This window comes from Bufo bufo, chromosome 6 (genome assembly GCF_905171765.1).
Source record: "Bufo bufo chromosome 6, aBufBuf1.1, whole genome shotgun sequence".
Classification (NCBI taxonomy): Eukaryota; Metazoa; Chordata; class Amphibia; order Anura; family Bufonidae; genus Bufo; species Bufo bufo.
Genome location: NC_053394.1, coordinates 176593439 through 176619327, shown reverse-complemented (window position 1 = coordinate 176619327; position 25889 = coordinate 176593439). Strand labels below are relative to the sequence as shown.

Here is a 25889-nt window from a genome sequence, read left to right as displayed (position 1 = left end):
CGATTGCCCCCGGCCGTGACGTCTTGGACGAGGCCAAGGTGAGGACATAGATGGACCCGCGCCGGATGAGCTGACCTTTCCGCAAGCACCCAGCCAGCGTATTGGTGCCCATGAGTTCGCCTGACCTGAGGAATCCATGGAAGGCCAGGTACCAGGCTGTTTCTACCAGAGCGCTAACCTGCGGCCCGAACGGTTTACCCTGCAGTTTGTCTGTCACGGCCTGAACAAGCTACCGGTAAATGGCTGACGCACATGTCGTTTCACAACAGACATCTTGCGCAAACCCTTCAACGCCGCTTTGATCGGGTGGGCGGAGAAGAGTGACGGTAGGTCCGGATGTAGGATGTACCAATGGTGCTGAATACCTGCCAGGTATAGTTAACAGTGCTATGGGACAGGTTTAATTGAGAGTGGCAAAACCCTGACGAAGCCCAATAGGTGAGTGATAGGCCCAATAGCTGAGTGATAGGTGTTCTCATATCTCTGAAACAGGCGCCAAGCTGTCTTGTAAGCCCTCAGAGTATTACTGGCCAAGGAATTGACCATCAGTCTCTTAGCTATGGTGAGATGAGAGACTAGTCCCAGCGCAGCTGGGCCTGGTGAGGAATCTTTTTTCTTTTTTTTTTTTTCCTCCATGCGTGAGAGACTCTAATGGCGGAGTCATCTGTGTAAACCTAAAGCGGAGAAGCCATGCGCGAGAGACTAATGGCGGAGTCATATGTGTAAAACTAAAACTGAGAAGCTCTGCGTGAGAGACTCAGATAGCGGAGACATATGTGTAACTAAAACGGAGAAGCCATGCGTGAGAGACTAATGGCGGAGTCATCTGTGTAAACCTAAAACGGAGAAGCCATGCGTGAGAGACTCTAATGGCGGAGTCATATGTGTAACCTAAAACGGAGAAGCCATGCGTGAGAGATTCTAATGGCGGAGTCATATGTGTAAACCTAAAACGGGGAAGCCATGCGTGAGAGACTCTAATGGCAGAGTCGTATGTGTAAAACTAACACGGAGAAGCCATGCGTGAGAGACTCTAATGGCGGAGACATATGTGTAAACCTAAAACGGAGAAGCCATGCGTGAGAGACTCTAATGGCGGAGTCATATGTGTAATCTAAAACGGAGAAGCCATGCGTGAGAGACTCTAATGGCGGAGTCATATGTGTAAACCTAAAACGGGGAAGCCATGCGTGAGAGATTCTAATGGCGGAGTCATATGTGTAAACCTAAAACGGAGAAGCCATGCGTGAGAGACTCTAATGGCAGAGTCGTATGTGTAAAACTAACACGGAGGACTAGCCCCTGTAGTCGTGAGGGGACCCTACATCGAGAGTAGCGGTAACGGACCATCGCCTGTAGACGTGGTAGTATTACCTCACGAGTCTGTTGACATGAGACTAATGCCTGCAGTCGTGGCAGGGCTTTCTCACGAGTCTGTAGTCGTGACAGACTACTGCCTGCAGTTGTGGCCGGCCTTTATAATGAGTCTGTAGTCGTAACAGATTTGTGCCTGCAGTCGTAGCAGGGCTTTATAGCGGGTCTGTAGTCGTGACAGACTGATGCCTGCAGTCGTGGCAGGGCTTTATAACGGATCTGTAGTCGTGACAGACTGATGCCTGCAGTCGTGGCAGGACTTTATAACGAGTCTGTAGTCGTGACAGACTGATGCCTGCAGTCGTGGCAGGGCTTTATAACGGGTCTGTAGTCGTGACAGACTGATGCCTGCAGTCATGGCAGGACTTTATAACGAGTCTGTAGTCGTGACAGACTGATGCCTGCAGTCGTGGCAGGGCTTTAGAGCGGGTCTGTAGTCGTGACAGACTGATGCCTGCAGTCGTGGCAGGGCTTTATAACGAGTCTGTAGTCGTGACAGACCTGGCAAAGCAAAATTTCTATCTATATAATTATTATTATTATTTATTTATTTATATATATTTTTTTAACTTCCCACCAAAGGCCACAACTGTAGGCGCCACCCTGCAAGACATGCGCCAGTGGCCTGGGCATTGATAGGCCACCATACCCAGTCCCCCAAGCCCACGCAGGAGTAAAAGAGGGGGTTGGCCCACGCATGCGCCCCACACCTGACTCACCTGGCGGCCATGACAGCAACAAACCCCACCGTATCGCAAAGTAGCCAACCACCTGTGGACCTGAATAAACAAGGACAGACATGTGAGTGAGCGAACCCCGGCTGAGTGACCCTTCACCCACGCAACCGCTCCCTAGCTAACCACCGGTTTGTCGCGGCTGCGCCCGAAACTGACCCACTGACTCCCGACGTACCGTGTGGGCTTATGGGCGGCCAGGCTGCGTGCGCAAGGTGAAGTGGCAATCCCCCTTCATTGAACCCTCTTTTTATTTAATACTTAAAACCCTTTTTTTTTTTTTCTGACGCCTGCCTTAGTGCCTAGCCACTGGTGCTGAGCAAGGAGCCCAGCACCTGAACTGCAGTACCAGCATGGCCTGTAGGTGTCGCCCTCTCTCAGACCAGGACCTGCTGGAGCGCCGAAGGCCAGTGAGTCGCACTGTGGAGCCGATGGCCGGCGTGACTGATGCGCTGCGCGCGATGGTATGAGAGCAGGAGTGTGACTCGCCGCAGCGGAGCCACAGGTGAGGGGTGACCGAGGAGGCTGTTGTACCATTTAGCCTGGGGGACGCTGCATGTGGGAGCGGGGTGCCTGGAGCGGATCGGAAGTGCGGGCAGTCACAGGTGCGGCTGGGGACCGGCGGGCACGCCCGGCAGCATAACATGACATACATAACGAGACGGGTGTGCAGCCACCCGGCCTACGTATTCTCCGCAGCGATGAGCCTGACGCAGCCGACCGCACGAACTACCAATGAGACACGCGACTTCTCTGGCACAGATAGCCAACCCACGAGCCGATTCAAAAGTGTTCGAACCGACAAGTAGGGGCAGGAGAGCCAGGTTTAAATAATTAAAGCCCCGCCTCCCCTCACACAAACACGGCACTCTTAATTGCCTACCACTTATGCTTTACCACAGATCTTCCCTGTGTATAGTAATATCTTTTACAATTGAAATAATAGAATGCCCATAGACTATAATGGGAAGTAAAATATGATTTTATTTGTAGGTTAATCTGTGTTATTTAGCAATATTATGCCTATAGACTATAATGGGAAGTAAAATGTGACTTGATGTCTGAACCATTCAACATATCAAATAAATCTTTAGCAGACATACTCTTCAAGTTCAGTGGGATTATTTAAAATTGAGATTAAGTGGGATTATCATTGGTTTCTATGAAATGACAAGGGGAATGACACAATGGAAAGCCTATAGACTATAATGGGAAGGAAAATATGAGCTCATTTGCAGGTAAATCTGTGTTATGTAGGACATTAACCTTTACCGCAAGTGTTCCTTGGGTAAAGTAGCATATTGTAAAATGAAAATTACCTTGGATTATAACTGTTTTCTATAGAATGCAAAGGTGAGTGACATAATGAAATGCCCATAGACTATAATGGGAAGTAAACTATGAGCTCATTTGCAGGTAAATCTGTGTTATGTAGGAAATTAACCTTTACCGCAAGTGTTCCCTGGGTAGAGTAGCACATTGTAAATTTAAAACTATCTGGGATTAAAGCTGTTTTCTATGGAATAACATGTGAATGACAGAATGGAATGCCCATACAGTATAATGGGAAGTAAAATGTGATTTGGAGTGTGAACCATTCAACATATTAAATAAATCTTTAGCAGACATAATCTCCAAGTTCAGTGGCAAATAATAAAGTGGAGATGGAAGGGGATTCAAAGGGTATAATGGGAAGTGGAATAACCCTAGAGAATAATGGAAATAGAATTTTTGAACTAAAGACACAACAGCTTTCCTCCTCCTCACCAACTATAGGCCCAGGACTAGGAATGTTCTCTGATTTTGGGGTGCAGGATACATGGAGACAACTACCTGTCAATGCACACTACGGAATTTCCAAGCGGAGAAATTCATTTTGGAAATTCCAAATGCGTCCCGCCCCGACTGATTTAGGCCCCTTTCACATGGGCGAGTATTCCGCACGGATGCGATGTGTGAATTGAACGCATTGCACCCGCACTGAATCATGACCCATTCATGATGAAAGTGTATGAAACATACATGCGACAGAGTTAGTTCACTCCAACCATTACATAATAAAGAAGTAAAGATCAGGTTACACTTCCACAGTTGTATGGTAGCATAGAATGTTACATAAACCCAAAAATTTTATAAGGTAGAACTATAAAGTAAAAGGTTGGGTATGGGAAAGGGTATCGGTAAGGAGGGTAGGGTAAGAGGGGAAGTGAGGGTAGGAAGGAGGAAATGAAAGGGAGAAAACAAAAAGAGAGAAACATTAATATCTTGAATATCTCAAACATGAGCATATAATATTTGTGTATCTATAAGCCAAGAATAACATTTGAACTCAACAAGGATAAATCATTCTAGACAAATTTCAGAGTCATCGTTAAATGTTGAAAGATGGTATATCCATTTACGCCATATTTCTTCGTATTTGTCAACATTGTGTAGGACAGTCCATTTACCTCTCTCAAAGTTCAGAATTTTGTATAATTCTGCTTTCCACTCCGATATAGTGGGTGGGTCCTCCTGGAGCCATATCCTGGGTATGAGTGCTTTCGCGGCGTTTAGGAAAATATTTGTAAGAGTTGATTTAAAGTCCGCTTGAGAGACATCATAGATGTTAAAAAGGACAAGTTTCTCTGAAAGTATAACCTTCGTATTAAGTATTTCGCCCATAATCTTACATAGTGAGCACCAGAATGGGGTGATTTTCGTGCATGTGTACCAGATGTGTGAATAAGTGCCTAATTCAGTATGGCATCTCCAGCATCTATCGCTGATTGCACTATTTATCCTATGCATGGTCAATGGAGTTTTGTACCATCTCGCGTTGATTTTAAATTGCATGGTATATGAGCTTGAGGTCTGATATATGGATTTAATCGCTTTGGCTATCGTTTAAACGATATTGGAATTCCTTGTTCCATTTTTCGATATAGAGGGGGGGTGAGTTAGTGTCATTAAGTACCTTGTATAATTTGGACAGTATGTGTTGAGGCGTATTGGGTGTATGGAGTAGTGTGGTGATAGTGTTGTCGGTACATTCCTTTTTAGGTTTAGATCTCCACTGTGTGATATTTTTAAGTAGCAAGTCATATTGTTTAGGTGTCAGGTTCTGTAGTCCATGGGTATTTCTAATTTTTGTAAACGATAGTAAGGTGTCGCCCCTATATAGGTTTTTTAATTCTGTATGTCTATTCATTCTATCGCTTTGCAGTGTTTTAAGTATTTTTGTCCAAATATGTGGGATGAGACTAGCTACTGGTAGACTTAAGTCGCCACTCGGTACCAGGTTATGTGATCTGTTTATGTTATGCCATTTTCCTAGCATTAATCTCGTAAGCATGTTTTTAATTTTTTAATTTTTTTTAGCATAATTAGACGTTTTCCACAATAGTGAGTAAAAGTTAATGTCAGTGCATTCCTGCTCTACATCAATCCAATTTTTATCGGATATGGCTTTGCTCCATTCTATGATCCTGGCGAGTACGGAAGCCTTGTAGTAGTTTTCCAGGTCAGGTAGGCCAGTGCCGCCATTTTTTCCTGACCTGGTTAGGGTTTTGTAATGAATTCTGCTTTGCTTATTCTGCCATATAAATTTTAGGATGTATTGTTTCATTTGTCTAAAGAAAGTCGGGGGTATTTCTATTGGTAGTGTTTGGAATAGATATAAGATTTTAGGGAGGACAATCATTTTAATTAGATTTATCCTGCCAAAGATTGAAAGCCAGAGGGAATTCCAATCCTTAAAGGGGTTATCCGAGTTAATAAAAAAATAAAAAAAACACTTAAAATCCATCAGGATATACATATAATTTGGTTAAGCTTGATTTCATCAAGTTAAAACCCATATGTCCACCTTTTCATGGTCCTGTCATTGCTTTGTTTACATGCTGCAGTACATGCTGAGGGGGCGTATAACAACAAAGCCTGAGCTCTGCCTCATGAATATTTCTGGGCGTGAACAATCTGACCTTCCCCTCCCCCTGCTCTGCACTTTGCATAAAAATAAATGAATACACACACAGGGCAGAAGATCTTCCTGTCACATTGCAGCTGCACAGTGTAAGTTATGTTATTTTTCATACATTTCTTTCATGTTTGGTTTTGTTTCTAGTCTAAAAATGTTCTTTCTGTTATTACAGTATATCAAGGAGGACGTATTTGCACTAATTCCAAATTCCGTCACCATAGAAAATGAATGGGTCCGCACCCGTTCCGCAAAATTGCAGAACGAATGCGGACCCATTTGCGGATGTGTGAATGGAGCCTAAGGCTACTTTCACACTAGAGGCAGGATCGATCCAACAGGCTGTTCACCCTGTCGGATCCGGCCAGCCGCTATTTTGCCGTGCCGCTGGACTGCCGCTCTGTCCCCATTGACTATAAAGGGGACGGTGGTGGAGCTATGGCGCAGCACGGCAGTGCACAGCGAGCGGCCACTTGACTAAAAGTCCTGGATTTTCGACTTTTTATGGTACTTTCACACTAGCATTAGTGTGATCTGGCAGGCAGTTCCATCGTCGGAGCTGCCCGCCGGATCCGCCAATCAGTGTGACAACTGACAGCATTTGTAGACGGATCCAGGTGCGGATCCGTCTAGAAATGCATTGCAATAACGGATCCGTCTATCCGCTTGCCATGTGGATGGACGGATCCCTCTGTCAGTCTTTTTCACATTTTTCATGTTCTGCGCATGCGCAGACCGGAAGGGCGGATCCGTCCTTCAGTTGTTTTGCAACGCCGGATCCGCAAGGCAGCTCCGTCGTCGGAGCTGCGTGCCTGCTGGATGCGCCGATCAGTGTGACAAGTGACAGCATTTGTAGACGGATCCAGGTGCGGATCCATCTAGAAATGCATTGCAATAACGGATCCGTCTATCCGCTTGTCATGCGGATGGACGGATCCCTCTTTGTCTTTTTCACAGTTTTCATGTTCTGTGCATGCGTAGACCGGAAGGACGGATCCGTCTATCCGCTTGTCATGTGGATGGACGGATCCCTCTGTCAGTCTTTTTCACATTTTTCATGTTCTGCGCATGCGCAGACCGGAAGGGCGGATCCGTCCTTCAGTTGTTTTGCAACGCTGGATCCGCCGATCAGTGTGACAAGTGACAGTATTTGTAGACGGATCCAGGTCCGGATCCGTCTAGAAATGAATTGCAATAACGGATCCGTCCAGCGGCACCGTCAAATAGCGGCAGGGCGGATCCGACAGGGTGAACAGCCTGTCGGATACGTCCTGCCGCTAGTGTGAAAATATCATTAGCATTATCTGTATCTAAAAATATTATTCAAATATATATTCAATATGGATATTGCTTAGATAAATCCATATATTGGTGGCAGATAAGGATTTTATATAGCTGAATAATGATGATGATGATCATAATAATGATGATGGCCAATAATTTATTTATATTTCCCAGGGGGTGTTGAATGTGTACTAGTGTGGGGGGGGGGACCAGGGCTGTAATAATGATCCCCAGATGCAGAGGGGAACATTTACAAACTGCCACCTCTATCCCCAGTGAATGCAGGAGGGACAAACTTACCCTGTGCTGCTGGAGAAGAGATCACCTTGGTATATACTGCACATGAGTGATCGCATAGCAGAGCCGAGGCAGTGACAAGAGCTGGAGGGGGGAGGGCACCAGAGGCTCTGACGTCTCGTTTACAGAGCCTGGACACTCCCTCAAGCAGAGAGAAGCTTGTAAACGAGACATCAGCAGCAGAGCCGGGCAGTGTGAGGAGAGCTGGAGGGGGGAGGGCACCAGAGGCTCTGACGTCTCGTTTACACAGCCTGGACACTCCCTCAAGCAGGGAGACGGCTGTAAACGAAACATCAGCAGAGCAGAGCCGGGCAGTGTGAGGAGAGCTGGAGGGGGGAGGGGGGAGGGCACCAGAGGCTCTGACGTCTCGTTTACAGAGCCTGGACACTCCCTCAAGCAGAGAGAAGCTTGTAAACGAGACATCAGCAGCAGAGCCGGGCAGTGTGAGGAGAGCTGGAGGGGGGAGGGCACCAGAGGCTCTGACGTCTCGTTTACAGAGCCTGGACACTCCCTCAAGCAGGGAGACGGCTGTAAACGAAACATCAGCAGAGCAGAGCCGGGCAGTGTGAGGAGAGCTGGAGGGGGGAGGGGGGAGGGCACCAGAGGCTCTGACGTTTCGTTTACAGAGCCTGGACACTCCCTCAAGCAGAGAGAAGCTTGTAAACGAAACGTCACCAGCAGAGCAGGCTTACTGACGTCAGGTGTAACATGACCCTGAACTGAACTGGCCAAACATTGATAGATAGGTAATGAAAGTGATTTTAAGAATCTTTCACTGGTCTACAATAAATGCAATTAGAATAGATTTATTTAAGTCGGATAACCCCTTTAAGCAATTTACTAATCTCCTTTAGTAATGGCACAAAATTAATATTGTATAGGTCTGTCGATTCTTTACATACATTGATCCCGAGGTATTTGAAGGACTTGTTTGCTATTTTGATTGGGGTGATTTGCTTATTATCTTCCCAAATTTGTGTACTTAAGGTCACATTATATAATTCAGATTTATTAAGATTTATTTTAAAGTTGGACACCGTCTGGAATTTTTCAAATTCTTTGATCAAATTGGGTAAGGATCTTTTTGGGTTGGTAATGGCAAACAACGTGTCGTCGGCGAAAGCCGCTATTTTATGTACTTTATGTTTTGTTTAAATGACCCCATTTCGGAAAGTAGACAGCCTAAGGTATTCGCTGATGGGCATAGTGAGTTCATAGAACTTTTTATTTTTTGTCACAAGTTAGCGGAAAATGATGATTTTTATTTTTTATTTTTTTTCTTACAAAGTCTCATATTCCACTAACTTGTGACAAAAAATAAAAACTTCCATGAACTCACTATGCCCATCATGAAATAACTGGGGGTGTCTTCTTTCCAAAATGGGGTCACTTGTGGGGTAGTTATACTGCCCTGGCATTTTAGGGGCCCAAATGCTTGCTAAGTAGTTTGAAATCAAAATCTGTAAAAAATGGCCGGTGAAATCCGAAAGGTGCTCTTTGGAATGTGGGCCCCTTTGCCCACCTAGGCTGCAAAAAAGTGTCACACATGTGGTATCTCCGTACTCAGGAGAAGTTGGGGAATGTGTTTTGGGGTGTCATTTTACATATACCCATGCTGGGTGAGATAAATATCTCGGCAAAAGTTGGCATTTGACCAAGATATTTATCTCACCCAGCATGGGTATATGTAAAATGACACCCCAAAACACATTGCCCAACTTCTCCTGAGTACGGGGATACCATATGTGTGACACTTTTTTGCAGCTTAGGTGGGCAAAGGGGCCCACATTCCAAAGAGCACCTTTCAGATTTCACCGGCCATTTTTTACAGATTTTGATTTCAAACCACTTCTCACGCATTCGGGCCCCTAAAATGCCAGGGCAGTATAACTACCCCACAAGTGACCCAATTTTGGAAAGAAGACACCCCCAGGTATTTCGTGATGGGCATAGTGAGTTCATGGAAGTTTTTATTTTTTGTCACAAGTTAGTGGAATATGAGACTTTGTAAGAAAAAATAAATAAATAAAAAATCATCATTTTCCGCTAACTAGTGACAAAAAATAAAAAATTCTAGGAACTCGCCATGCCCCTCACGGAATACCTTTGGGTGTCTTCTTTCCAAAATGGGGTCACTTGTGGGGTAGTTATACTGCCCTGGCATTCTAGGGGCCCTAATGTGTGGTAAGTAGGTAAATGACCTGTGAAATCCGAAAGGTGCTCTTTGGAATGTGGGCCCCTTTGCCCACCTAGGCTGCAAAAAAGTGTCACACATGTGGTATCGCCGTATTCAGGAGAAGTTGGGCAATGTGTTTTGGGGTGTCTTTTTACATATACCCATGCTGGGTGAGATAAATATCTCGGCAAAAGAGAACTTTTCCCATTTTTTATACAAAGTTGGCATTTGACCAAGATATTTATCTCACCCAGCATGGGTATATGTAAAATGACACCCCAAAACACATTGCCCAACTTCTCCTGAGTACGGCGATACCAGATGTGACACTTTTTTGCAGCCTAGATGCGCAAAGGGGCCCACATTCCTTTTATGAGGGCATTTTTAGACATTTGGATCCCAGACTTCTTCTCACGCTTTAGGGCCCCTAAAATGCCAGGGCAGTATAAATACCCCACATGTGACCCCATTTTGGAAAGAAGACACCCCAAGGTATTCAATGAGGGGCATGGCGAGTTCATAGAAATTTTTATTTTTTGGCACAAGTTAGCGGAAATTGATTTTTTTTTTTCTCACAAAGTCTCCCTTTCCGCTAACTTGGGACAAAAATTTCAATCTTTCATGGACTCAATATGCCCCTCAGCGAATACCTTGGGGTGTCTTCTTTCCGAAATGGGGTCACATGTGGGGTATTTATACTGCCCTGGCATTCTAGGGGCCCTAAAGCGTGAGAAGAAGTCTGGAATATAAATGTCTAAAAATTTTTACACATTTGGATTCCGTGAGGGGTATGGTGAGTTCATGTGAGATTTTATTTTTTGACACAAGTTAGTGGAATATGAGACTATGTAAGAAAAAAAAAAAAATTTCCGCTAACTTGGGCCAAAAAAATGTCTGAATGGAGCCTTACAGGGGGGTGATCAATGACAGGGGGGTGATCAATGACAGGGGGGTGATCAGGGAGTCTATATGGGGTGATCACCCCCCTGTCATTGATCACCCCCCTATAAGTCTCCATTCAGATGTCCGTATGTGTTTTGCGGATCCGATCCATGTATCCGTGGATCCGTAAAAAACATACGGACATCTGAATGCAGCCTTACAGGGGGGTGATCAATGACAGGGGGGTGATCAATGACAGGGGGGTAATCAATGACAGGGGGGTGATCAGGGAGTCTATATGGGGTGATCACCCCCCTGTCATTGATCACCCCCCTATAAGGCTCCATTCAGATGTCCGTATGTGTTTTGCGGATCCGATCCATGTATCCGTGGATCCGTAAAAATCATACGGACGTCTGAATGGAGCCTTACAAGGGGGTGATCAATGACAGGGGGGTGGTCAGGGAGTATATATGGGGTGATCATCCCCCTGTAAGGCTCCATTCAGAGGTCTGTATGTGTTTTGCGGATCCGATCCATGTATCCGTGGATCCGTAAAAAACATACGGACATCTGAATGCAGCCTTACAGGGGGGTGATCAATGACGGGGTGATCAGGGAGTCTATATGGGGTGATCACCCCCGTCATTGATCACTCCCCTGTAAGGCTCCATTCAGACGTCCGTATGTGTTTTGCGGATCCGATCCATGTATCAGTGGATCCGTAAAAATCATACGGACGTCTGAATGCAGCCTTACAGGGGGGTGATCAAAACAGCGTCTAATATACCTGTTAGGGGTTAAAAAAATCACATCTCCAGCCTGCCAGCGAACGATCGCCGCTGGCAGGCTGGAGATCCACTCGCTTACCTTCCGATCCTGTGAACGCGCGCGCCTGTGTGCGCGCGTTCACAGGAAATCTCGCGTCTCGCGAGATGACGCATATATGCGTGACTCTGCGCAGGGCTGCCGCCTCCGGAACGCGATCCTGCGTTAGGCGGTCCGGAGGCGGTTAAAGGGGTTATCCAGGATTAGAAGAACTACAGCTTTCGTCCAAAAACAGCACCACACCTGTCCTCAGGTTGTGTGTGGTATTGCAGCTCTGCCAAGTGAATACCACCCACAACCTGAGGACAGGTGTGGTGCTGTTTTTGGAAGAAATAAGCTCTGTTTTTTATTCTTTAATTTTTTTTGCATTCAACAGAACTTTTATTGAAAGTTTTTTTTGTAGAACAGGAATCAAAAATAGGAGGGAGGCAAAAAACAAAGAAGGGATGGGAAGTGGGGAGGGGTCAAAATAAAAAGTATACAAATAAACATCGACATTTCTGTCCCAGCAGGAAAAACATGAGACTCCGAGACAAAAAAGAACGCCGTGGTAAACAATGGCAGCGCCATAGGGGAGTGTATGAAGTAGCAAAGGACATTGTCATAGAAAAGGGTAAACAAACCAAGAACAATGTTACCACAAATTGCGGATTACCCGCACGGGATCCGCTCGCGTTAAAGAGCCCTAAACCCAATTCATGGCTACACTCACCCAGTCCTAATAAAATCTGGTCCTACCTTATCCAGGGTGTCACTGGTGTCGGCGTGATGTCCGCTGGATCTAGAACAAGGTCCCTGTGGTGAGAAAAAAAGAATAATCACATAAGGAAGGGATGGTGACTGCCCCTGTGAAATCACCAGCAGGGGGCGCTGTGCTGGCCTGTAAGACTAAGCCATGCCAATGTATAGCAGGGGAATCTAGGACATTTCCCCTAAATGCAACCACACAGTACTAATGCCCACCTTATGGCCCCTCACAGTAGTTATGCCCACCTTTGTTCCTGTCACAGTAGTTATGCCCAGATATGTGCCCCCTCACAGTATTTATGACAATTATGTGTCCCTTTACAGTAGTTATGCCCAGATATGTGCCTCCCTCACAGTAGTAATGCCAGATTATGTGTCCCCTCAAAGTAGTAATGCCCAGTTATGTGCCCCCTCACAGAAGTAATGCCAAATATGTGCCCCCTCACAGTAGTAATGCCCAGATATGTGCCCCCTCACAGTATAATGCCCAGATTATGTGCCCCTCACAGTAGTAATGCCAGATTGTGTCCCCTCACAGTTGTCATGCCAGATTATGTGTCCCCTCACAGTAGTAATGCCAGATTATGTGTCCCCTCACAGTAGTAATGCCAGATTATGTGTCCCCTCACAGTAGTAATACCAGATTATGTGCCCCTCACAGTAGTTATGCCAGATTATGTGCCCCTCACAGTAGTTATGCCAGATTATGTGCCCCTTCACAGTACTTATGCCCCCTCATAGTTATGCCTTTATATATGCCCCCCTCACAGTAGTTATGCCAGATTAGGTGCCCCCTCAAATTAGTTATGGCAGATTAGGTGCCCCTCAGTAGAGATGCCCACTTTTGTGCCCCCTCACTCTAGTTGTGCCCATCAAACACCCCCCTTGCCCCCAGTCTGCAGCATTAGAAAAAAAAACCACATACCTTTTTCCCTGATGACAGGCTCCCACACTCATCGCTCTGCTGGCTGTGCTGAAGGCAGATTCCCGGGCTTTCAGCTCTCCTCCCACAGCCAGCAGCACGATGTGGGGCCAGCAGGGGAGCTCCTGAGCTCTGAAGATCAGTGAAGCAGGGAGCAGAGAGGTTTCCCTGCTCCACTATGGAAATGAACTGCCTGGCTGGGTGTCTGTGAATGAGTGCGCACTCCCCCCCCCCCCCCCATATTATACATGTAATGGAGGCATGGAGCACTCTGATGGGATCCGAAATTGCCACTGTACTTCATGACGGGCCCCATCAGAGCGCTCCATTACATGTGAGTACAGCAGGGCCCCTGCCAGCGGCCGTTTTTAACATGCTTTAGGGCGGCTTGGGGGGGTCCACAGGCGGCCGGGCCCCCTGGAGTTCCAGGCCCGGTCGCAACTGCGACCACTGTATGTACGCCAGTGATCCAAGGTAATTTTCATTTTACAATATGCTACTCTACTCAGGGTAAAGGTTAATTTCCTACATAACACAGATTTACCTTCAAATAAACTCATATTTTACTTCCCATTATAGTCTAAGGGCATTCCATTGTGTCATTCCCCTTGTCATTTCATGGAAACCAATGATAATCCCACTTAATCTAAATTTTAAATAATCACACTGAATTTGAAGAGTAAGCCTGCTAAAGATTTACTTGATATGTTAAAGGGTTCAGGCTCCAAATCAAATTTTGCTTCCCATTATAGTCTATGAGCATTCCATTATGTCACTCACCTTTGCATTCTATGGAAAACGGTTATAATCCAAGGTAATTTTCATTTTACAATATGCTACTCTACCCAGGGAACACTTGCGGTATGCTACTCTACCCAGGGAACACTTGCGGTATTTCCTACATAACACAGATTTACCTGCAAATAAACTCATATTTTACTTCCCATTATAGTTTATGGGCCTTCCATTGTGTCATTCACCCTCGTCATTCTGCAGAAAACAGTGATAATTTAACTTAATCTGAACATTAAATAATCCCACTGAATTTGGAGAGTATGTCTGCTAAATAATTATTAGATATGTCAAATGGTTTTGTCTCGAATTCAAATATTACATTTCCATTATTCTCTATGGGCATTCCACTGTGGTCCATTATTCTCTATGGGCACTTTCCACTTTCCTGTTAAAGTCTATGGGTATTCCACTCTGTCATTCCTTTTAGTATGCCCCGTAATTAGTTTTTTTTTCTCCTGAAAAAGTAGTGCTCCTCTTGCCCATCCACTATATCTACTGTATAGTACTACATGGTATTGTAGTTCTGTCACATGCAAGTAAATTGTGCTGAGATGCAGCTTGCTCTGTGCTTTTTCTCAGTCTTTTTAAGCAATAAAATAGATCTTTTTCTGACTTTACTATAAGATGGACAAGAACAGAAGACGTATGGCTGAGAGAATATTAAAGCTCACTCTAGAGATCATCTACCTGCTGACTGGAGAAGTGAGAGCTTCTGGAAATCACCTCGTGTCATCTCTTGTATCCATTAAAGAAGCACTCCCATTGTTTTTGTTTTTTTTCTCTAAACCTAAAGATATGTCTACAAGTGTGTCAAAACAGTTCTTACTGTTGCTTCATCCTACATGCTACAAATCTCCTTTCTGCTTTCTGGTTTTCCTGTGCTGGTCTGCCATCTTTTTTTCATTTTACTCTGTACTATATTCACTAAAAATGGCTGCTGCTGTGTGAAAATTCTTTCCCATGTTGGAGCAGTCTTGCCTACAAGTCCCATAATACGGATCTCGAAAGTGTAGGGTGGCCAGAGGTCCGGTTTTAGGCCAGACAGTCCGGATTTCTGACCCCCTGTCCTCTGTCTGGCACAGGGCCTGGACGGATGCAAGGATGTCTTTTTTAACAGAAAAGTCACCCCTTCCCCTAACCTGAAATTGGTTCTGCATATAATTTTTTAATCTACGTAGGCTGGGGTGTGTGGCCTAAATAGATTGGGGTGTGGCTTAGTGGAGTCGGGTACAGGACTCTAAAGTCCAGCTTTTGAGGGTGGTCTGAGTGGCCATCCTACCAAAGGGGAGAGCATAAATGAGGGTGGGCGTTTCCTCCATTATGACTGCCTCCTCATCATTATCTGCTAATTGTAACGAATGTTTGTGTGGGATCCTGCATATTCCTGCATAATCATCACATATGGTAGGTAAGTGTATCTTTTAGTAAACCTAATTGCTGTACATCTCATTCTGCATAATCATCACTTATGGTATATATGACTATGGTAAGTGACTTGATCTGGTCACATGACCTTGCATCTTAGTGTGGAAGAGGAGGTGGGGGCTGTAGTGGGCAGAATGAAGAGCTGCTGAGGGGTGGAGATACAGCAGAAGACTATCTTCCTTCAGACTCTGCTTGTAGTTGCCATCTGCACAGGAAGGACAGAAACTGGCTTCCTGGGGAACACATGATAGAATGGTTAGTCCTATCACATGAATATGTGAATTTCTGTAGGAATGTAGCAGAGTTAACAGACACACTTGGTAAGTTATCATATGTAGTTAGCGCGTTATGACTTTGACTGTTAACTCTGCATCTGTATAAACTAAGCATCTAAAAACTTAATTTTATTAGTAAGGGAGGTTTAATATCTATGCCTGAAAGTCTGAAAAAAAAAAAACAATGGGAGTGGTTCTTTAATAAAGCAAGGACATGACTGAAGAGGTGAAGGGAATGAATAAAGTGATATCATTGTCTTCTCTGTGCACAGGATTATATAGTAGTGAAGATGACTGAGGAGGGTGAAGAATGGAACAGGAACCAGGATTCTATCATGATGTCTCCTCCTCAATACCTTATGAATGAGAGAAGCAAAGTGCAGAAGATCCTACAACTCACCAACAAGATCACTGAGCTGCTGACTGGAAAGGTGAGCGCTGCTGGGAATGCTGGTAGGGAGGTTTCTGGATGAAGACTGTAGCCTAGTGTGCAGATGTAGTTAAAAAGGGGTTTCCCACAATGGACTGTGATAAATGTCTGATCACTGAGACCCCCACAAATCACTAGAACAAGAGTCCCAGGCCTCTTTTACTCCTTAGTTTAAATGAAGTAGTGGTTAAACATGCACTTTGCTCCTCTCTCCCCCTTACTCTTTGCTGTTGAACCAGTAGCAGCTAAAATTAGACAGGACCCAGATTTTTTAGTGTTTGTGGTCAGGGGGAGAGAGGACACTCTACGCAGACAGCCTTTTTTTCTTTTTGGGGGATACTAATAAAGACTTGGATCATGTTATGACAATAATAAATGAGTTTTGTATTCTTTCGGGTATTGTCATAAATTGGAATAAATCAATTTTACTCCCGCTGAGTGAGAAGGTGGAGGTAACAGATAAACAATTAAGCATACTGGACCCCCATGATGGCTTTAGATATTTGGGATTAGAAATAACAAAGGACCCCAGTAGATTTACAGATCTTAATCTTTTGCCGTTGTTTCGGAAGATTAAAGAAAGAATTAGGATATGGAACAAACTCCCCATAAACAAAGCAGACAGGATAGGCATCATTAAAATGGTTTTACTACCCCAAATATTATATATCATTAGGAATTGTCCCATCTTTTTGGGTAAACCCGTCTTTATAGAAATGGAGAAATTATTTTATGCTTTGCTATGGGCGGGCAAGAGAGTCAGGAAAAAACTAAGTTGATTTACTAGGGCCTATGATCAAGGAGGTTTGGAGCTACCGGATATGAAGGTTTATTATTTAGCGGTTAATATCGCACTGATCATGAAATGGGAACAGGTGGATTTCTTACAATACTTGGTGGGTAATAGTGAAGGTTGTTTGCCTAATATGTTTGCATTTCTTGAATCAGAACAACTACATAACAAAGAGGTATATAGGATACCTATGGTGAAAATTTTTGTTGAGATTTGGTCTATGATGAAGCGATATTTGGGTTTGGAGGGTATTACACGTTTTACTCCTTTTTGGTTTAATAAAACACTGGGGGATAGTACTTTTGTAGGGGAGGCTAAGTATTGGATCTCAAAAGGTATATAAGGAAGGGGAATTGAAGTCTAGGGTAGAGTTATTAGGTAACTTAGGTAATGATAATTTAAGCTTGCTTACATTTGTTTGGATTGTATGATTGTATTTCTCAGTAGTTCGTTTGTATGGTAGAACTGTAAGTAAACATACATATAACCAGTTCAGTATACAGTTCTAATCACTATATTAACAGTAGGAACATTATATAACTGTTTTAAATACCTAATTTGGCCTCTCTGCTTCCATAAAACACAGCTCTTAGTAGAGTGAATGTCTGTTCAGCTTCTCTCCTCTGGTGTAATGATTCTAGCAGCTCCTGCTAGGGGAATTTCCCACACAGGCTGTGTGTGAGGCTGGCTGTTATTGGTCAAGACTCCTGCCCAGCAACAACTGTTTAACTCTATGCTTTCTGTTGTTTCTGCTGTGTCATTGAGCTTACCTTACATTATATAATGAATCTTAAAGGCATATTATCTTTTCTGCTTCTGTGAACACAATATATAACAGTTTTATGACATCCAAACATGAAGTCACTGTAAATAACTCTGCTTTTGTCTTTAACACACAAATATATGAACTGTATTATGGTTATTGGCAGGTCTAGCTGTATAAACACACAAGCTATATTAGCAACCTAGGACAGGTCTTAGCTGGCCAGCTACAATTCTGTCAAGTGTTCCGGAATTTTGGCCGGAGAAAATACAGCTGCATGCTGTGGTATTTTCTCCGGCCAAATACCGTAAGAGTGACTGAACTTAAGACATCCTGATGCATACTGAATGGATTGCTCTCCATTCATAATGCATTTTATATAAAACTGAAGCGTTTTTTTCCAGTATTGAGCCCCTAGGATGGAACTCAACACCGGAAATCTTTAACGCAAGTGTGAAAGTACCCTAAGACACACACAAGTGTTTATTGTCAGAAGAAAAAGTAGCTAATTTAATTAGGAGTAGCAGCAGTGCAGTGTGGATGTGGAAAGGGTATGGATATAGTGACATGTGGTTGCAATAGTAGCGGCAGCATAGCATGGAACATACAAGGCAGTAGAACGGCTGTATATGGGTAGTAGTAGTAATGTATAGTAAAATTGTATAATAATAGTAATAGTAGTAGCAGGCAGATGCTTTGCATTAATAGTGGTAGCAGTAGGAGCAGCAGTAGCTGAGGCAGCGGCAGCAGCAGTCATATGGTACATGTTGGTCGGTAGGCCGCAGCTGCCTCCATCTGCCATCACGCCAGTGGCATGATGGCGGCGGTGGCATGATGGAGTGTAGCAGCAGCAACCTTACAGAACATGATGGCATGATGGAGGCAGCAGCAGTAGGGAACATGATGGTTGGCAGGTCGCAGCAGTCGCATAATGGAGACAACAGCAGACTCGTGGAAGATGATGGTCGGAAGACCGCAGTAGTGGCATAATGGTGGCGGTGGCATGATGGAGGTGGCAGCAGCCATAGAGAACTTAATGGTTGGCAGGTTGCAGCAGTGGCATGTTGGGGGCAGGCAGGCAGCCATACAGAACATGATGTTTGTCAGACATCAACAGTGGCAAGATGGGGCACTGCCAGCAAGGCCAGACCTATTCATGGGATGTTATCATGCCTCCCACTGAAAACCTTCTCAAAGATGACACTGGAGGCTGGGCAAGAAGGAAGAACGAGAGCGTGCTGTGCCAGTTCAAGCCTCTGTTCCAGTCTGCCCGCCCTGAATTCCAGGGGGTCAGGTAACAGGGTATGAGCCAGAGACTGGTCAGATTTTAGGTAGGCCTGGGGGTGTTGACTCTGTGGGGGCTTAGAGGGGGCTCTCTTTCAAACACGTTGGTTGCAGGAGTTTGTTAGTCTTAAGCTGCAGCAAGCTGCATACACAGTGTTTGCTTGTAATAACATAATTTTATCTCCCTTTCTGCGAGAGGAAAACATTCCCCCATTTTGGGGTCTAAAAGCATGACTAATCAGTAATCATCAGACTGCTTGATCATTCACGGCTTTCCATTGCTCGTACAGCCGCTTGAGCATGTACGATTTAGAATTCCAGGGAGTCGGCACGTCGCGGGTAAGGCGGGGAAGCAGCAGGCTGTTCTCTCGCTGAAGGTCTATTATAGCATTCCTCGCCATGTAAGAGTTGCTTGGACAGTCTTCTGGATTTTGTCAGCCCCTTGCGCAATTCAGTGTACTTATTTAGAAAGCATTGCATCACTAGGGTGATGTCATGTGCCATGCAGGGAGCATATGTTATTTCGCCCAGGTTCAGGGTGGCCATGAAGTTGCGCCCATTGTCGCTGACCACCTTGCCCAGGTGTAGTCGGCGGGGAGACAGCTAGTGGGATGTTTGCTGCTTTATGTATTTTAGCAACTGCTCACCAGTAACCAACTACTTTCACCAAGGCCGATCAGCTCCAACATGGCGTGACAACGCATGACTTGACACATGTGATAGGGAGGAGGGGTAGTGCGAGCGACCCTGTACCCTGCTGCTGTTAGGAACAGGCCTGTATCCATGGAGGAGGAGCCAGAGAAGTGCATGGTGTGGGAGTCAGGCCAACACAATCATTTGGGGCTCAAAAGGACCTCATCGTCTTGCTGGGGTGTTGCCTCGTCGCTGCCAGAAAAAACATTAACCCAGTGGGCCATGAAAGACATGTACTGTCCCTGCCTGTAAGAGCTGCTACAGGTGTCTATCATGGCATGAACCTTGCCGCACAGTAAGAATCGCAAGGAGCAGCCCACGTTCTGCACCACGTGAGAGTACAAGCCAGACTCGACTAAATGGTACATCGGCAACTGCAGGTGGCAATTAAGCTTGCGCACCATCTGATTGCTTGGCATGTAGAGTTTTTTCCTGGCCACGTATTCCGTTATCGATGGCTGACAATGGAGCGAAGGAAGAGTCTGAACGGGAGAAGGGGAAAGGGATGATGACGATGTGAAAGACACCGTACTGCCCATAGATGTGAGTTGGCTGCTGCAAGGGGGACCGGGAGTAGGAGGGAACGCCTGTTATGGTAGCTGGCTACCACTTCTGCCCATGGGATTGGGTGAAGCTGCTTCATGTGGTTCGATAGAGCTTTAATGGCTACGTTTCTGTTTTCCTGCCCACATCTTATTTTGCTCTTGCACAGTTTGCACAAGGCAATACTTTTGTTTCCTAGCAGCTTTGAGAAAAAATGGCAGACGGAAGATACTTACACTGCAGAGGCAGAGGCAGCTGAGGTCAGCTTATCTCTGGCACGTTTTGGGCCTAACCTGCCCACAGCATCAGCAGTCCCCTTCCACTACTCTACCCTGACTGCCATTGTTGCCGCCCCCAACGTCAGTACTGCAGCTACAGATGCCACTACTACGATGTCACTACTACCACCACCAACACAGCTATGTCTGGGGTCTGAAGCCTCCACCCCCTCCTTAGGCCAGTACAAGTGCTGACTGCTTTCACACAGTCGGCAACACTGATACTGATAAATCCCATTGAGGAATGGGTCTCAGTACTGTAGGCTTTAATTTTTCAGCATCTTTAAGGAACCATTTGATGAGCGGGTCCTGAAAAAAAGGCCTGTTGAGGCAAGCTGAGATGGCTGAAACTTGAACCCTCAGAGTAGAAGGGGCAAGGCCTCTATCAAGGCCGTCTTGCAGGAACTGAAGGATAGCAGACAGGGGCGGATCTGCAGACGCCACCTCCTTTGAGGTACACCAGGATGAGAATATCCTCATAATACGAGAGTAGGCTCTCTTGGTAGAGAGAGGGTTTAGCTCATAATTTATACCAATAGTCTGACCTTCTCTACATGGTTGTGTTTAACTATTTAGAGTCCGCTCTAGAATGAGACAGCATTCTCAGGACCGACTCTGAAACCCTTCTACTCCGGGAAGGGACTGATCAACCTCCAGGCTGTCAAGTTGAATCTGAGCAGAGGTAAGTGTCCCACGACACCAGGGTCTGCTGCGGGGGGAGCCTCCAATATTGTCCTCAACTTATCTGGGTGAGCTGGGTAAACCAGGATCTCTTCGGCCAAAACGGTATGATGGCTATTACCGAGGCCTGATCCTGACAGATTTTCATCAATACCCTCGGAATCATGGAAAACAGAGGGAGGATGTAAGCCAGCCTGAACTTCCAGGATATTGACAGAGCTTTCATCGCCAGGGGTTGTCCTCCCTGTAAAGGTTGCAAAACCTCTCCACCTTGGCGTCGAACCTTGTTGCCATGAGATCCACCTCTGGCATACCCCACTTGAGGATTATCTGCTTGAATATCTCCGGATGTAAAGACCACTCCACCGTCGGAAGACCGCAGCTCAGCCGATCCGCTATCATATTGAGGGAGCCTCGAATGTGGATTGCAGATAAGTGGGAAAGATTTGACTCTGCCCAATCCAGAATCACCCCAATCTCTGATAGGAGGGGAAGTGATCTTGTGCCTCCCTGCTTGTTGATGTAAAGTACCGCAGTCATATTGTCTGACTGGACTTTCACCACTTTTCCCCGAATCTGAGGGGCGAAGTGAAGGAGGGCTAGCCGGATTGCTCGAATCTAGCGGAGATTGGATGAGAGAAGCCGCTCCTGAGGAGACCAGGTTCCGTAAACTGGAGTGTCGTCTAGGTGAGCACTAGAGATGGCCCGAACTATCCGACGGCGAACAGTTCCCGGCGAACATAGCTTGTTCGCGTTCGCCTCTGCCGGGCGAACACATGCGATGTTCGGTCCGCCCCCTATACATCATCATTGAGCAAACTTTGACCCTGTACCTCACAGTCAGCAGACACATTCCAGCCAATCAGCAGCATACCCTCCCTCCCAGACCCTCCCACCTCCTGCACAGCATCCATTTTAGATTCATTCTGAAGCTGCAGTCTTAGTGAGAGGAGGGAGACTGTAACTGCTGCTGATTTAATTGGGAAATCGATAGCTAGGCTAGTGAATTCAGTGTCCACTCCAGTCCTGAAAGACTCATCTGATCTCTGCTGTAAGGACAGCGTCCTGACAGCACCCCAAAAAGCCCTTTTTAGGGCTGCAACATTAGTCTGCTTTTTTTTTTTCCTTTATATACATATTGCAGTTGCCTGGCCTGCCTGTGTGTGAGGAGCTGCAGGCCCACAGACTGTAGTGTGCCCACTGCCAGTGCTCACCCCTGTCATTCCGTGTGGCACAGGACTTTGCTTAAAAAAAGGCACTTAATTTTTACACTTTAATCTAAGGTTAGTTGCCTGCCAGTGTGTGTCAGGCTGACTTCCACTGACTGTAGTGTGCCCACTGCCAGTGCCCACCACTCATACCGGCTGGCACAGGACTTTGCATAAAAAAGGCATTTAATTTTTACACTTTAGTGTAATTTCAGCTGCTTGCCTGCTGCTAGTGTGTGTCAGGCCGACTTCAACTGACTGTAGTGTGCCCACTGCCAGTGCCCACCCCTGTCATCCCGTGTGGCACAGGACTTTGCTTAAAAAAAAGGCACTTCATTTTTACACTTTAATCTAAGGTTAGTTGCCTGCCAGTGTGTGTCAGGCCGACTTCAACTGACTGTAGTGTGCCCACTGCCAGTGCCCACCCCTGTCATCCCGAGTGGCACAGGACTTTGCTTAAAAAATAGGCACTTAATTTTTACACTTTAATCTAAGGTTAGTTGCCTGCCAGTGTGTGTCAGGCTGACTTCCACTGACTGTAGTGTGCCCACTGCCAGTGCCCACCACTCATACCGGCTGGCACAGGACTTTGCTTAAAAAAGGCATTTAATTTTTACACTTTAATGTAATTTCAGCTGCTTGCCTGCTGCTAGTGTGTGTCAGGCCGACTTCAACTGACTGTAGTGTGCCCACTGCCAGTGCCCACCCCTGTCATCCCGTGTGGCACAGGACTTTGCTTAAAAAAAAGGCACTTCATTTTTACACTTTAATCTAAGGTTAGTTGCCTGCCAGTGTGTGTCAGGCCGACTTCAACTGACTGTAGTGTGCCCACTGCCAGTGCCCACCCCTGTCATCCCGAGTGGCACAGGACTTTGCTTAAAAAATAGGCACTTAATTTTTACACTTTAATCTAAGGTTAGTTGCCTGCCAGTGTGTGTCAGGCTGACTTCCACTGACTGTAGTGTGCCCACTGCCAGTGCCCACCACTCATACCGGCTGGCACAGGACTTTGCTTAAAAAAGGCATTTAATTTTTACACTTTAATGTAATTTCAGCTGCTTGCCTGCTGCTAGTGTGTGTCAGGCCGACTTCAACTGACTGTAGTGTGCCCACTGCCAGTGCCCACCCCTGTCATACCGAGTGGCACAGGACTTTGCTTAAAAAATAGGCACTTAATTTTTACACTTTAATCTAAGGTTAGTTGCCTGCCAGTGTGTGTCAGGCTGACTTCCACTGACTGTAGTGTGCCCACTGCCAGTGCCCACCACTCATACCGGCTGGCACAGGACTTTGCTTAAAAAAGGCATTTAATTTTTACACTTTAATGTAATTTCAGCTGCTTGCCTGCTGCTAGTGTGTGTCAGGCCGACTTCAACTGACTGTAGTGTGCCCACTGCCAGTGCCCACCCCTGTCATACCGAGTGGCACAGGACTTTGCTTAAAAAATAGGCACTTAATTTTTACACTTTAATCTAAGGTTAGTTGCCTGCCAGTGTGTGTCAGGCTGACTTCCACTGACTGTAGTGTGCCCACTGCCAGTGCCCACCACTCATACCGGCTGGCACAGGACTTTGCATAAAAAAGGCATTTAATTTTTACACTTTAGTGTAATTTCAGCTGCTTGCCTGCTGCTAGTGTGTGTCAGGCCGACTTCAACTGACTGTAGTGTGCCCACTGCCAGTGCCAACCACTGATACCGGGTGGCACAGTAGCTTGCCGATAAATAAGGCATTTAATTTTTAGACAGTAGTCTAAATTCAGTTGCTTGCCTGCTGCCAGTGTGTGTCAGGCCCGCTTCCACTGACTGTAGTGTGCCCACTGCCAGTGCCAACCACTGATACCGGGTGGCACAGTAGCTTGCCGATAAATAAGGCATTTAATTTTTAGACAGTAGTCTAAATTCAGTTGCTTGCCTGCTGCCAGTGTGTGTCAGGCCCTCTTCCACTGACTGTAGTGTGCCCACTGCCAGTGCCAACCACTCATACCGGGTGGCACAGTAGCTTGCCGATAAATAAGGCATTTAATTTTTACACTTTAGTGTAATTTCAGTTGCTTGCCTGCTGCCAGTGTGTGTCAGGCCCGCTTCCACTGACTGTAGTGTGCCCACTGCCAGTGCCAACCACTGATACCGGGTGGCACAGTAGCTTGCCGATAAATAAGGCATTTAATTTTTAGACAGTAGTCTAAATTCAGTTGCTTGCCTGCTGCCAGTCAGTGTGTCAGGCCCTCTTCCACTGACTGTAGTGTGCCCACTGCCAGTGCCAACATCATACCTGATCGTATACACACACTGGATGTTTTAAAGCACGTTATTCCAAACAATTTAGGAATGTTAGTTGATTTATGCCCTTTATGGATTAAAACCCGACTCTGCGTCCACTACGTAATTTTCCATGGGAGTTTTGCCATAGATCCCCCTCCGGCATGCCACAGTCCAGGTGTTAGACCCCTTGAAACAACTTTCTCATCACTATTGTGGCCAGAAAGAGTCCCTGTGGGTTTTAAAATTCGCCTGTCTATTGAAGTCTATGGCGGTTCGCCCGGTTCGCCAGTTCGCGAACATTTGCGGAAGCTCGCGTTCGCTGTTCGCGAACTGAAAATTTTATGTTCGCGACATCACTAGTGAGCACCCCAGCCTACTTGGGATGCATCCATAGTCAATATAATCCAGGTTGGCTGGGTCATAGACTTCCCATCTAAAAGATAGCACCACCATCTGAGGGAATACCGAGTTCGCCAAGACAGGGAGCACAGGGAGTTTAGCCCGGCAAGGGTGCCATCCCATTTGGAGAGGACCTCCGACTGTAGAGGACGGAGGTGCCATAGAGCCCAAGGGACTGCTTCCGCAGACACTGACATGAGCCCCAACTTCCTAGGAGTCCGGATTCTGCCGTGTTCTGAATCCGGGATCTTCTTTCTGGGGTCAACTGGAGAGACATCCCAGCGGAGTCGATTATGAAGCCTAGATATCTTACTGAAGTTGACGGGCTCACGTTCGACTTCTGCCAGTTGACGATCCAAGCTAGGCGGAACAGAAAGGAGATTGCTACCTGAAGATGTTGAGTTAGGACCGCTAGAGAAGAGGCTTTCAAAAGCCAGTCGTCCAAATAAGGAATGATGGTCAGTCGTTGAAGTCTCAAAGCCGTCACCACAGAAACCACCACCTTGGTAAAAGTGTGAGGGGCAGAAGAAATGCCAAAGGAAAGTGCAACAAACTGAAGATGCCTGGCGACCCCGGAAACCTGGACCGCGATCCTGAGATACTTCCTGGAAGCAGGATGGATCGGGATGTGCAGATATGCATCCGTGAGGTCCAGGGTTGCCATCACGTCCCCAGGATTGAGGACGTGAACTACTGACCTGACAGTTTCCATACGAAACTTCACCTTCCTTATGAACCGATTGAAATACCTCAGATCTATAATCATCCGGAGATCTCCTGAAGATTTGGAAACCAGAAAAACTGGTGAATAGATCCCTAGGCCCCGTTCTCCTGCCAGAACTTCCTCCAGAGCCCCC

The 25889-nt window shown here is 46.0% G+C and overlaps 1 protein-coding gene across 1 annotated transcript in view; it reads left to right on the top strand.

Annotated features, from left to right (window-relative positions):
• Positions 1-25889, top strand: part of LOC121003397 (gastrula zinc finger protein XlCGF57.1-like) — a 51033-nt gene that overhangs the window by 1712 nt on the left and 23432 nt on the right. Inside the window, exons 2-3 of the mRNA XM_040435231.1 lie at positions 14619-14699; positions 15970-16128. Coding sequence (XP_040291165.1) covers positions 14622-14699; positions 15970-16128 — 237 coding nt within the window. The 5' untranslated portion in view covers positions 14619-14621. The remainder of the gene's footprint in view (positions 1-14618; positions 14700-15969; positions 16129-25889) is intronic.